This window comes from Elgaria multicarinata, chromosome 9 (genome assembly GCF_023053635.1).
Source record: "Elgaria multicarinata webbii isolate HBS135686 ecotype San Diego chromosome 9, rElgMul1.1.pri, whole genome shotgun sequence".
NCBI lineage: Eukaryota > Metazoa > Chordata > Lepidosauria > Squamata > Anguidae > Elgaria > Elgaria multicarinata.
Genome location: NC_086179.1, coordinates 90062052 through 90076991, shown reverse-complemented (window position 1 = coordinate 90076991; position 14940 = coordinate 90062052). Strand labels below are relative to the sequence as shown.

Genomic DNA, 14940 nt, shown 5'->3' with positions numbered 1-14940 from the left:
GGTGCCCACCCAGTTCTTTGCTTCCACATTCACGCCTGGTCAGTGTTTATGGAGGAAAAGGCAGAGAAGTTGTGATAGTTATGCCACCAAATCTGCAGAATGCAATTGCCCCTAACAACTACCCACAACCAGTGACTCCCGGTGATATAACATCTCTAGATTTAGCAATACGAATGTTTGTTTCAGTAAATACACAAGCATTTCATTTCATTTCTACTCCATCATGAGCAAAGCACAAATAAGGACTTTCTCTCTTTCTTGCCTGTCAGATTCTCTGTGAGAAACCAGAAACATTTAGGAAAAGGAATGGGATGCAGCTGGCATCAATACCCATTCAGTCAGCCAAGTCAGGATCTCTGAAATCCAGGGCCCAGTAAATATTTAAGAGTCTCGAGGTTGTGTGTACAGTACCTGCTTTGTGGAAATCTTCATTGCCGAAATAGCTGTGGGTTCCTGGAAAAGAGAATTAGAGTTGGAAAAAAAATCAAAAGTGCTTTAAATAGCTGCTTTTCTTAAGTGGATGAGAACTGGGTGTCTTGTAGATGATTGTTCATCCTGATTTTCACACTGGAACATTATTGTTGCTATGGATGCATTCACATACATTTGTGCCTGTGCAATTGTGCATGTTGAAATGCAATGCAGAATCAATTAAGCTGGGGCAGCAACACTGGCTCCTGGCAAAGAGTGGTTTGTTTCAGAATTTACACCTCCATCTCCCTTCCAGTAGAAACACTCTCTTCTTTCCCTTGTCAGTTTTAACCATGGTTTAGCATCCATTTGAAGCTAACCATGCTGCCCTGTGTGACTCTCTGCTCATGCCACCACATCATCTGCTGTCACTGGTGGGGACTGGGAAATGCTGACTGTGATGAATGTGAAGGGGAGCAATCCTATGACCCCTAGGCAGAGTCTGGGGGGGGGGGCGGCTATAGGACTATTCAGATTCGTGGATCTGAGGTTGGAGGCAAAGCTCTGACCTCGGACCCAGGAGGCTGAGATCCCCTCTCCCTCCCTTTCACAGCTGGCATGGAGAGAACCGTACTGACTGCCTTTCTGTTGTCACACAGATGATCTCAGAGGGAAGGGAAAGAGGGTCTGCCACCGGGTGGGGAGAGCGGGACAGCTTACTCCATATCCCTAGGTCTTCCCAGCCTCCCTCCCTCTCCCTCCCCGATGCCACAGCTAGATGGGTGAAACACCCATCTAGCAAAATGTAGAGTGGGGGACCGTGGAGGCAAAGATGAGTTTGGAGGCGTACGGCCATCCCCATAGGATTGCATCCTTAGTGTGCCAAACTGTGTTGGAGAGCGGTGGGCGGATAGAGAAGTCAGCACAGGTCTACTGTTTTTGGTAAGACCTCCATGTTGAGTCCTACATGTAGAACTGTCCCAAGTGTTAAAATCTTCCCATTGCCTTGCAATGTCCTAAAGTTGCTTCAGTTTCTACCCAAGTACATTCACACAGTTCACGTCAAATTTTCAGCTCATCCCTCACTGATCCCAACGGAGAATTGGACATGGCTCAGTGGATGCTAAGCATCCACAGACTCTACATTGCAAATGGGTTATTGCACTTGGTGTTGGAAGGCATCAATTACAGGTTACACTGAAAATGTTTGCTCAGCTGTTCAGGGAGACACCACACAAATCAGGTTAAAAAGGCATTCGTTATCAATGCAATACATCTGGAATGCCTTCAATTCAGATGAAATTGTAAATGAAAAGCATTGGGCTTGGCGTATTGCAACTCAGGCTGTTAAATTCATTCTTTGGTGACAGAAAATTAGATCCATCCACCCCAGGGGATATGTAAAAACTCAAAAGTGATAGGTTACATTGAAAGTTCATATCAGATTTCTATATATGACTAATTCCTTTGGCACTCTTAAAAAAAAAAAACACCCTTCAAACTCCATCTGCACCTGTAGTGAAAATAAGGTCAAGATATTTTATGTTAGCTGATAAGGAAATCTTGGTTATGCTGATCAGTCTGCTGTGTGCGTTTCCAGTCACATGTGCAAAGTATTCCACGTGGCTAGGGACTGAAGGAGTTGCAATGCCTCCTAATGACTTCCATAGGTTGCTGTTAGGCACACATAGGGGAAATGTGGAAGGGTTGAAAGGTTGTGTGAAGTATCAGGTCACTTCAGTGTTGGGGTGGGTGGGCAGCTCCTCTTTTGCAAGGTTGAACATAATTCCAGGTGAGTGCACTGAAGAGGGCAGACCTTGGCTGCAAACCTCAAGAACAGCCACATACCAGACCCAACGGCATCACTGATCCAATTCCATCGGAGCCCTGGCTCCAACTCTATTCCCCTGGGGTCTGGAACTATTCCACGGAGTCCTGAGTGTCCACTGGTGCCTATCGAAATCCCTCCTTCATTTAATTACTATGCAGGGGGAAATTTTCATGGGGGGGGGTTTGCTGCCAGGGAGGGAAGGGTTAGCTCTCCTTTAAGTTTGCTTAGTTCTGGTCACAGACCAGACATGATTAACTCTCTACTTCCCACATGCTTTAACCCTCTCCCAAAACATCTTTCTCTGCACAGCAAATAAGCTTGGGAGGAGGGGGCGGGAAATCATTGGTTTGGGATGATCTGGGTCAGGGTGCAAATTAATTGAAGAATTGATTTAACTGAAATGATTTGGATGCGAAATTAATTGGCTGGCTTTGTCCCCTGTGAAGTTTAAATAAATCCTAGTCATTATTTCTAAATTTGCACCAGGTTCTCCAATTATACATGAGCATATGCAGATTTTATGCAGAGTTGTGCCCTGAATCTTTTAAGTGGCTAGCAGTGCTCCTGACCAGACCTATGTGCTCCCTGAGGGTTCTTCCTTCCTCCTCGGTAGGACTCCCTACTCTCATTTGCCAAACAGCTTTTTAAAATGTGGCAGGCTTAAAAAAACAACAACCAGTGTGCAGTTTGTTGCAAAGTGTTGATCATAGTTGAAAAGGATAAAGACACACTATCTGCAGTATGTCCCTTATATGTTTTTGCCAGGGTCTGTCCTAGATCTATCCTAGCTCTGCAGTCACCCGATGTCCATCCCACTAGGACTCTAAACCTTAAGCTGGAATTCCCATTGTCAACGTCAGTGCTTAGACCTGGAATACTGTGTCACAGAGCAGCCTACTCCTTTGCTTCTGGACTTTAAGGAAATAGCTTCCTGGAGAGAAGAGACGATTTCCATCAAAAACACAGCACCTTTCATTTTAGAAGTTAAGTACCTGATTTGTCTGCTTAAATCCAAGTAGTTTGGCTTAAAAGTGTGACTGAAAGCTCCATCACACCTTGGAAGAAACGCTGGCTAACACTGGCTAACACTGAATCCGTGGACATTCAGTTACTGCCGGTTTTCAAACGGGAAGTAAACAAGGTGCACGGGGGCCATTCTGTCCCTCGTTGTGTACACACTACTTCTCCCACACACAGCCAGAGAGAGCAGCAACTTTGGTTTTAAAAACATTTTGGCGTTTTTCTGGTTTTTCTTGTGGCGCAAGGAAGACCAGAAGGGGCAGAAGGCGTGCGAGAGACAGACGACGTCATGTGAGCTCCCTCTGAGGAATCCGTGAGTGCCCAGGAACGAGTGTGCAACAAAACGCTCGTCAGATGGAACTTTGATTGGGCATAAATTCTGCTTCATTTATGGAAGGAACTCGTGAAAGAACAGCTGGCTCCTCTAGATTACTTTGTATTATATGTAAACTATAAGTAGAGCTGAATATAAAAGAGAAAGCAAAGTTTATTTCTTGTTTAAAATTAGAGGCCCAAGCCCCCACTGCATGCTGAAGCAGAGCCTGGCAGCAAGATTCACAAGTCTCTTGCCCGGTGATGCATTCACAGGCAAGCTTGACTTTCCATCAAAAGCACAGAATGATGAAAGCCAACAATTTTGTGAAATGGTCCCCAAATAACGTGGGCCAAAATATCTAGTGAGGGGAGTGCCAGATGGGGTGGAAGAAATAACGACAAAAAGATCGCTCCTGCTGCCTCGCTTTGCAGAATACTGATCCTTAGACAGGGGAAAGAGCTTGATATATACCACAGCGTTTGAGGACCTTTTGCGTGCCAAGCATGTGCTGCTGCTACTGAGCTCCACCCTTTTCCTGGGCTTCAGTGGTCCCTTTGTTTTGGTCCCTTTGTATTTGGTTAATGCTGGCATTTGTTGCAGCAAGCCCCATCTCTAGGGTGACCGTATGAAAAGGAGAACTGGGCTCCTGTATCTTTAACAGTAGTATCGAAAAGGGAATTTGAGCAGATGTCTGTTCTATGCATGCAGCACTTGGTGAAATTCCCTCTTCATCACAACAGTTAAAGCTGCAGGAGCCTTTCCCTCTTGACCAGATACAAAAGAGAGATGAGAGAATGCCTCTTCTAACATTTGTCTAAATGCATCAAAATAATTCATGATTGATGGCGGGGCATTTTTATAATTGATAAAAAGGTCTGTATTGAATGAATCAGGCCAACTAATCAGCAGTATAGCCCAATTTTGTTTCCATCTTCTCATTTGCCATATGCCCCTGGATAGCAAAATCTATTTGAATAAATAAATTATGCCATGGAAATCAGTTTCTAAAATCATGTCAACGTTGGCCTTCAGACCGTCACGTTGTGTACTTGATCAAAATTATTCTTTAATTGGCAGGTCACAGAAACCCTCCATATCTGAAAATAGACCTTTTACTGTTCCATTGTCTGAATGTCATTTTGTATATTTTTGTGTGGAGAAGACAGGCAGAGAGGCCTTCAAATGTACAGATGATTTTCACTGTAAATTGCAAACAGACGTATCTATTGGTTTTAACCTTCCAGTGAACAAGAAAGATGTCAGCAATATAATGTTTTGTTATTAGCTCACAACTGGCATGGAGAGCTCCAAGGTTTATTTTGGCTAGTGCCTGAGTTAATTAGGAAGGCTCATTGGACTCTCAATCCGAAGCTGTCTGGGGAAGGTAATGGCGTCAAAGGAGGCAAAAACAGATAACAAATGTTCAGTAACACTCACCCGAAAGACGGTCATTTCTTCCAACAGTACTTCCTCCAAATCATGCCAAGTCTCCTTAGGTATAGAAACCACTTTCAAAACCGTCCCAATATCTGGGAGAAAGCGAGAGAGATATTTTTTTTTCAACCCTGGTATTCAATAAGAGCAGTCCCATTTCAGATCAACAGAAGTTTTATGTTTCCATATAACAATTATCATATTTCAAAAAGAGGATTATGTAGCAATGTGTCCTTTCGACTCAATTCCACAGAACACACATTTACCTTCAAAATGAACCCAAAGGTTCTTAAGAGTTTCCAAAGGAGGGATTATGCTGAAATCTTTTAATTGCAAACCCCCCAAAAATCTGAACCCTGAATCCATTTTAGCTGTCAGCAAGTGAACGGAGCAGTGTACAGTTACCAATGAAACATCAGCTGCCACAAATGTATATTTAAGGCCAGGAATGCACTAGATCAGCCAGGGCTGCATTTTATGATTTATTCTCAAGTCCAACGTTTTTCATGCTTGCTTTAAAATACAAGGGCAGATGTTAATGCACGGCTCAGTCTGGACACACAAGCAGCTGGAGGGATGTTCTCAAATTGATTAAGTTGTGAAATCTTACAGGAAACAGTTGATGATTCTAATAGTGTTGAGCAAGAACACATGTGGGCAACCCATGGCCTGCAGGCTGTATGCCACCTTCGAAGGCCTTTTGTGTGGTCCGCTACTGGTGTTCAAGATGTCGCCCCCTCCCCCATGATTTATCACAGAGGGCTCATCTACACCAAGCAGGATATTCCACTATGAAAGTGGTATGAAAGCAGTATATAAAAGGCAGGAGCCACACTACTGCTTTATAGCGGTATTGAAGTGCACTGCAGGATCTACACTACTGCTTTATAAAGGTACTGAAGCACACTGACAACTGTTGGGGCCCAGGACACATCTACCCCAAGCAGGATATAACACTATGAAAGCGGTATATGGTATGTGTCAATGGGCCCCAACAGTTGTCAGTACACTTCAATACCGCTATAAAGCATTAGTGTTGCTCCTGCCTTTTATATAGCTCTTTCATACCGCTTTCAGTGTGGAATATCTGCTTGGTGTAGATGAGCCCAGAGACTGCGGCTGCTATTGCTGCTCCCAGGCTGACAGCCGCTCGGAGAACTCTATGATCATGCCCTCTGAGTGTGGCAGCAAGAGCAGCTTCTCGCAGTTGCTCTGGTAGCCACTCCCGGAGGGCTTTGTGGTGCTGCTACCTAGCCGTGGGTACTGAGGTTGACAAGTGCTCCAAAACAGAAAGGAGTGAAATCTAAAGAAACTAAAGCAAGTAAACTGGCTGTCACTGAAGGTGGAAAAAAACTTCTTTAAAGTGCCTCTTTAAAGAGACACAAGCCAAGAAAAAGAAATGATGATGATGATTTATTGCATTTATATCCCGCCTTTTTTCCTCTAAGGAACCCAAGGCGGCATACATAATCCTCCTCCTCCACTCCATTTTATCCTCACAACAACAGCCTGGTGAGGTAGCGACTGGCCTAAAGTCACCCAGTGGGTTTCCATGGCCGAGTGGGGACTAGAACCCAGGTCTCCTGACCCCCAGTCGAACACTTTAGCCACTATACTACACTGGTACTCTGCCTGTTGTTTCTGCATAGCCACTGTTTCGCTAACTGCAGTAAATTGGGTGTGAGTATGCTGTTAAATCTGAGAAAAGGGACAATAAGGGGAAAAGTTAAGCAATAATTGAAAAGATTTGGTACTAGTAGAACTCTTTGTCACACTGCCAGTAAAAAAAAGAACAGGACATGAATATTGTGGGTGGTACCCAATGTTAGTCCTACATGGCGCAGACCAATTGAAATGAATGAGGGTAACTTAGCCCTCATTAATTTCATGGGCTCTATTCTACATAGGACTAACATTGGATACATATCAGTTTTCCTGGTGAATTGGCTCTGCCACCCCTTTGGCATGCAGCCCCAATGGATTACCCAACACCGAATGCAACCCTGAACCCGAACCAGATTGCTCACTCCTGAGATGCTACAGTCATTAGTGGATAGTTTTCCAAGAATTGTAGGAACCCTGTGTTTCCCTAGAAGTGTATCAGGTTTCATGATAGACAAGCGTCCCTGAAAGACAGCTTGTACACCATTATTGATCTTTCATTCAACACACACCTACCCACAAGGAAGTGTTGGGAATGTACTAAGGCACACTAATGTGAACTGGCCATAGGACACACCAAAGATATATTTACAATTGTACGGGTTGTGTGGCAGACATTCAGGAGCTCCTCAGAAGACAAATGGATGGGCAAAGGATCCCCTTAAAGTTATTTGTTTGAAAACTATTGCAATAGGTAGCTGATAACACAAAATTTCAATATCAGCATGTGATATTTTGCTGCTGGAGAGTGATTTATAATAAACTCTTTTGGCAATATTAATTTAAATTGGTTTTATGGCACTTTGTATTTTCTCAAGAATCTTGGCAGCTACAGTTTGATGAAGGTGCTGAAAACTTCCTATGAAATATCCCTAGCCCCTAGGGCCAGTGGAAGCACTTGGCATCTTCCGGAAACTGCTAGGGGCAGAGCACCCCAGTTGGGCACACTGGTGCTGAGGCCTGGCCCACCTGCCTTTCCAGTCCCCTAATCATGGAACGCCAACCACCATTTTGAATTTTCCATAATGCTCCACAGTTCTTCCATCCCTCCCCCCAACCCCTCTCTCCCTTCTGGTGCCATCACATTTTTTTCTGGGAGGGAAAATGGTAGCTAGCAGTGTGGTTTTTTTCCTCAGAGAGAGAGAGAGAGAGAACGAGAGAACACTTAGATTAACAACTTTTTAAAAAATCTATTTCTTCCTGCAGGCCTGCAAAACTCCACTCCCCATTTTGGTGACTGCTTTGGGGCTAAAACAGTTCAAAATGAAACCATTTGGGCTCAAGGCAGGCTTCTGCACAGTTTCACAGAGCCTTCTAAACCACCCTTTGGAGACTTTTGCCTGCTTCCTTCTAGGGCCTTAGCTAGACCTAAGGTTTATCCCGGGATCATCCCAGGGTCATTGCTGCCTGCTCCTGGGATCCCCGGTGCGTCATTTACATGAACAGGGATGACCCCGGGATGATCCCAGGATAAACCTTAGGTAGGGTGATCATATGAAAAGGAGGACAGGGCTCCTGTATATTTAACAGTTGTATTGAAAAGGGAATTTCAGCAGGGGTCATTTGTATAATTGGAGAACCTGATGAAATTCCCTCTTCATCACAACAATTAAAGCTGCAGGTGCCCTGCCCTCTTTTAAATCTGGTCATTCTAGTATAGCTCCTGCAGCTTTAACTGTGGTAATGAAGAGAGAATTTCACCAGGTTCTCCATATATACAAATGACACCTGCTGAAATTCCCTTTTCTATGCGAATGTTAAAGATACAGGAGCCCTGTCCTCCTTTTCATATGGTCACCCTACCTTAGGTCTAGCTAAGGCCTAGAGCCCAGAGTAGAGTTTCCTTTCATTTGTGAGGCACCACTGTCCCAGTATTTCTTTTCAAACACAACTACTGCTCTGTGGGGCCATGTTAATAAATACAATCCAGTATCTCTTGTGTTTATAGCATGATCAAGTGCCACATACTAATGCATAGTGCAAGTCCATGCCACAAGCCACAGTACAGTGCTGCAACTATGGGAGAAGCGGGACGTCATGTTGCCATTTAAGGTTGCTCTTTAAATTTTATTTTAAATTTTATTTTTGAAGTCCAGTAACTCCATAAACACCTTCACAGCTGTGCAGGTTTAAAAATACATGGTGTGGTTATTCACATCTTCTACACAGCTGTGTAGGTACGCAATGAAAAATAATCTTCAATATATATATATCACAGCTTTTGAGCACGCACAGTCTGTTTCTAAACAACACTATTTCTGTGCATGTGCTGAGTTGGTTGGATTAACCCTTTTTGGGTTTACGGTAAACTGTGTATCACTTTATCCCACAACCAATGACCTTCCTCCTTGTGACTGTGAACAAACATTCAGTAGAAAGGCCATGCGAAAGCACCCAGTCAGGAAGAGGGTGCATAACGTAGCAATGCATGATGGCATGATGAACTACGTATTTCCAAGCTACAGCTTCCAAGGCCTTAGCTAGACCTAAGGATTACCCCAGGCAAATGGAGGGGTCATCTCTGCCTGCTCCTGGTATTCCCTGTGTGTCATTTGGATGTACAGGGATGATCCTGGGGCGATCCCGGGATATAGGCCTGGTCTACCCATGGCCCAAAATGTACTTTAATACTGTTATGTGCAAGACTTGTTTAAATGGAACCAGAGTTGATTTTGTGGGAGAATTCTGAACTTAAATAGGTGAGATTGTTATTATTCAACGAGAGAATGGATTTACCTGGGGCACATTCTCCCATCGCTACTTCCTAACAACCCTGAAACCTCTTCTTTTAGGAAGTCCCCCTTTGCAGGTCCCAATCCCACTGGGTTATGCTTCTTTGCTTTTCCTTTATTTTTCACCCCTTTGTTTCCTTTTTACATTACATTCTTCCACAGCACTCACAGGAGATGCTGCAGCCCCATTCCCAAGCACAAACAGGCAGGCTCTGTCCAAGCAGTCTAGAATCAAAGTCCGTGTAAGGAAAGAGCTGTGGAAGGAAGGAGGAGGAGGAGGAAAAAGATATGGCCTTTTTTCTGTCTAAACATGCTTAGAATTGTGCCCCAAGAGTTAGAATACAACAACGGATGCCAAAGTAATTGCCTTTACTCCCATTTGGAAATTATGTTTTCAAAGAAAACCTGTCAGCATCGAAGGTGGGAAGACTTTGAGCTTCGGAAAACAAAGAAGACGTATCGGAGAACTGTACTGTCACTGGTGCTATGTTTGAATTCTAAATTTGAGGACACCAGAGTTTTGATAAAGACAAAGGAATTGGCTGATGGCATGTGAGCCTGGGAGATAGACATGGCATATCCACACACTAAAGCTTTAAAATAAATAGTTCTATCTTAAGAGGATTCTGCCGTGATTAGTGGCTTGCTGCTTTATAAAGCCTCTGAGGTCAAATGTACAATGTGTTAAATGCTACAGCGTCTCCCTTCAGGCCTCAGACATCCAAACGCAAGCTTTATCTGTATTCAAGATCAGGTTTTTGTGGAGTAATATTTCAAACAATTTCACACAAATTGAATCAGGCCCTTCTTCTCAGATCAGTAAGCTTTGGTGAGTAACTCAGTTTACAAGATAAAATTACTGTTATTAATTCATGTCTACTGACAGATGGACTCAAACTGTACTAACGATCCTCCCTTGCCCCCAAATCAAGTTATGAGTGCAAATGGATGTGTTAAAATATGTATTTTAGCCTGCTGGAAAGCGATTAAAGGGGACCATTATTGAGGCGAGGCTTTGGACAAACTATTCATTTGGACTGCAATCCTAAACACACAGACCAAACAGTAAGTCCTATTGAACACAGTGGGACTTACTTCCAAATAAACAGGCACAGGATTGCACTGTCTGTGTTTATTATGAAAATGCTGGCTTAATAGCTAGCTCTACTATTAGGACTGATTTACCTGTCCAGGGCCCCTGGAGAAGGATGCCATTGTTTTCATTTTATACATGGGAAACTGAGACTATAAATCACTATTAATGTGGAATAAAAAGCAGGATATAACACTATGAAAGTGGTATATGGAATGTGGATTGTGCCCGAGCATTTATCTGTGCAGTTCAATAGTGCTATGAAATACTTAGAGAAAAGAAGGTGTGATCCAGAATGCCTGTTCTTATGTTTAATACTACTATCTAGGAAAAGGCATTAAAATGCTATAGAGACCATGGCATATGCACCAAAACTGCCCTTATAAGCAATGCTAGTAATTGGATTCTGGAATGGTGGCTTATCTGCATTACCTAGAAAAGGTGAGAACGCTTTGGCTTTATAGGCTTCATTTTCCATGGATCACCAGGGAGGACCAAAACTGAAGTCCAGAAATTCTGCTCCGCTAGGAACAGCAAAAGCAGCAGCAGCTGGTTTTCTTGGGGAGGTGTGACCATTCATGCCCAATTATGGGAGTTGGCAGTCCAACACATCTGGGGAGGGGCACAGGGTTGGGGAGGGGAGGCTGTCCTAGGGGGCTTGTATTTGCCTAGATAGCATAGGGTGAGGTGTTGGGCTCTACCCCAGTATGACAGCTGTTAACATTGGAAGTGATCCTTAAAAAAGTTTTATTTCGTGGGACGGTTCTTAGACTTCTTGCTTATCTGCCTTGAGCCTTTGAACCATTAGAATGGGGTGGTGATGAGAGCACCCCTTAATAATTTGGGTAAGCTTTTTTGGTGTGTGTGTGTGTTTCCTTTCTTTCTGTCTGCTTGGCCATCTTAAAGACGAACACATTTAGTGTGGTATAAGCTTTCATCCACAAAAGCGCCTGTGATGAGAAATCTGTTGCTTAAGATGCTTCATAGCTTACAAGTACCACTCGCCACTTTAAAAGCAACATGTCATAATTTACACAACGTGCTTCATGACGATTGGATAAATAATACATTAAAAATGCTAATTCTTCACATCTACAAAAGTGCATATGACCCAGAGTAGGGGTTCAACCCTTTAGTTAATGAGGTGTGTGTGGGGGGGTGCATTTTCAAAAAATTCCCATTCAAAATGTGCACTTTTCTTGTTGGAACAAGCTGAAAAATAGTTCTGTTGTTGTTTTTAAAGAGCAAGCTAAAATGAGCTTCAAAGCGATATTCAGAGAATTTAGGGGAGCTTGAAAATGGCTGGTTCTCCTATCTCTATCTCTCACTTCCAGCAGCCTGCCATGGCAGCACAGGCTGCAATCCTAAGCACACTTATTAATATGTAAAGCCCACTGGGACTTACTTCTGAGTAAACCTGCATAGGATTGCCCTAACAGAGACCAAAGCACTGGGTCCTACTGCTAGAGTCTCAAGTTCAAGGCCTGTGACACCTTACAAAACAGTGTAAATGTGACACAAATAAGGTGGCATTAGCTTAATGTACTTCTGTTGGTGTACACAAATGTACTCAGTCAGAGATTCGCAATGTGTTTCGGATTCTCACGGGAAAAGCTGTTTAATGTCAGAAAACTCTAAGAACTTGTTACCACGGTTCTGAAATGTTTGGCTAGTTCACATGGTTTCCTTAATGAAACAACTTTCCCCTTAAGATAAGTAAACTTGGACTGAACAAATTTGCATGTAATCATAGATGTTTGTTGCCATTTCATAAAAATAAAAGCAAGAAAAAACTACAGAGGCAAGTCGAGTTCACTTTTTCCCCTTGCTGAAACACTTTCTGGTGAATTCCATTTATAAATGTTTAGTGTTGCGACACCCATGATGTTAGCTGCTAGTTCACAAAACATAAGCACAATGACTAACTAGCCTGTGGTTTATGTTCAGTGTCTATATGAGAAAAGCCTTTCCGTGTACCGCATTCCAGATTTGATTGTTACAACCTGAAATTTTGCATCTGGTACAATCCCAAAACATTAGAAAACAAGCAGGGCCTCATGAGCCACAGACCATGCAAGGAAAGAAAGAAAACACACACATGGTGGGTTCAGTTATGGGGAGTCCTAATGAAGTTCATCATATTTTCAACTCGAAAGGAGCTCTTTATTGGATGAGGAGAGAGTCTTCATAAAAATTGTGATTTCCTAAGAGGCTGGGCTTTCCCCCCCTGCTCATTCATCCAGAACTAAAGCATTATATATTATCAAGAGACATATTTGCCTTTTTGTGCTTTTTATACTGTATTTTGTATTTGTGCTTTTAACCTGTTGGTTGTTTTATTGTGGTTTTAATTTTTGTGAACCTCCCAGAGAGCTTCGGCTATTGGGTGGTATAAAAATGTAATAAATAAATCAATAAATAAAGAGACAGAGATGTGGTTTTGAATCAACCACTTAGCCATGAAGCTCACTGTGGCCTTAGCTAGGTTTATCCTGGGATCGTCCAGGGATCATCCCTATACATGTAAATGACACACAGGATATCCCGGGAGCAGGCAGAGATGACCCCAGGATAAACCTTAGGTCTCGCTAAGGCCTAAGTACCATGGGTATAATTACTGTCAACTAGCCTAACCTACATCACAGTAGGGTGGCCAGATGGATGACAAGCTACAGGAACTGAAATGTCCTCTTCTACACAATGATTAAAGGTGCAGGAGCCCAGTCCCCTTTTGCATTTGACCTCCTACCTGACAGGGTTGTTGTGAGGATAAAGCAGAACCATCCTATCCTATGCCACCTTGAGTTCTTTGGAGGAAAGGCAGGATACAGATCCCATCAATCAAATACATAACTAATCATGGTAATGTAGTTGCCACGTGAGGGGAAAAAACTCTTCCCAGCGCCTGGGGACAACATATGTTTGCAGCAAACATGTGGGCTGCCCCCATTGTGTGTTTTCTTGCGGAATTAACTACAAAACCCATCTGGACGCCACATGCATATGTTGCATGCACAGTGTGGACTCTTGACCACAATAGAAGCAGTTCTTCGGTGCTTTTATTCTTTTCAATGCATTCACATACATGTCTACTTAGAAGTAAGTTCCACTGAATTCAATGGGACTTATTCCCATGTAAGCGGCTAAAAGACAGCAACCTTATTGTTTAAATTGTTGGAATATGTTTGTATTATGAGTATTATTGCTGAAAGAGCTAAATTTCATATGAATGTATGTATAACAAACAGAGTTAGCCATGTCCCCAAAGGGATGAATATGGGTGAGTCCGCCTTTAAAAATAAATAAATCATATTTAATGTTACACATTTGAAGACCGAGAGTTCTTTCTGCAAAACAGTGGCATGCATAATCTAGAATATGTACTTCAGTTCCCACTCAGTGGCCTGGTTCAGACAACACGCTAAACCATGCTGCTTAACCACAAAATGGTTAAGGTAATGCATTAACCTTCATGCATTCCCTTAACCATTTTGTGGTTAAGCAGCATGGTTTAGCGTGTCGTCAGAACCAGGCCAATCTATCAATGAAAAATCCATTTGGTCTCAATGCCTAGTTCATACTGAAGTGGGACGTCCATATCTGGACTGTACCTCTTTAGTCTGCAGGATGGAGTTCTAAGAATGTACTCCACCATACCAAAGAAAAAATCCCCTCCATGCTGTGGAGAAGGAGGTTGGCCTAGCGCTTTCTCTGAAATGCTAGTTTTCTGTGTTCAGGGCAGGTTGTTGTTGTTTTTCTTAATTAAAGTACAGACTAATGAAACTAATGTCGACCCTTGCTTAAAAGTATTCCAGTTAGGCCGACTAGAAGACACATGGCCTCCGAACAAGGTTGTGATCCACCATGGCTTGCTCTGGCACAACTCTGTTCATCTCTGTCAGCTATTTATTTATTTCACTGCACACATTTATATACCTCTCACTAACAAAATTATCAAAGCAATTAATGTAACAATATAACCATACAACATGATCCAATAACCAAGGCCCAACAACAAAACGAATCACTACACAGGCAGGGTTATTTATTTATTATGCAAACGTGTGTCATAAATTGTGTAGTAACGAAAACTGCTTGCAGAGAAGCAAAGCAAAATAGGCTGCACCTCAGATTCTACTCTGCATCTCCTTTCTCTTTCCAACAGAGGATGCTGGCAACTTACCTGTTCCAATGAACAAGACATCATACTGGCCATCCTCTGCATCTACCCGATCAACTACAATTTGTGTGAACTGGTAATCCAAATCCGTTTTGATCATAATGGGACGGTTGTTGATAGGGAATACCGGGTTGTACATAGCCGGGTGGCTTCTTGCAAATGTGATGACTTCATCGGGAAGGTCCTTGGTCGAGTCAAAGCCCCCAAATGTTTTACTTGGACACTGGTGAGGAGAGAGCAAAACAGAATATTGTCATGAGA

At 42.9% G+C, this 14940-nt stretch overlaps 1 protein-coding gene across 1 annotated transcript in view; it reads right to left on the bottom strand.

Annotated features, from left to right (window-relative positions):
- SEMA3A (semaphorin 3A) overlaps nt 1–14940 on the bottom strand; it is a 253399-nt gene that overhangs the window by 24095 nt on the left and 214364 nt on the right. The window contains exons 11-13 of the mRNA XM_063134309.1: nt 14683–14902; nt 5016–5107; nt 412–453 (exon numbers count right to left, since the gene is read on the bottom strand). Coding sequence (XP_062990379.1) covers nt 412–453; nt 5016–5107; nt 14683–14902 — 354 coding nt within the window. The remainder of the gene's footprint in view (nt 1–411; nt 454–5015; nt 5108–14682; nt 14903–14940) is intronic.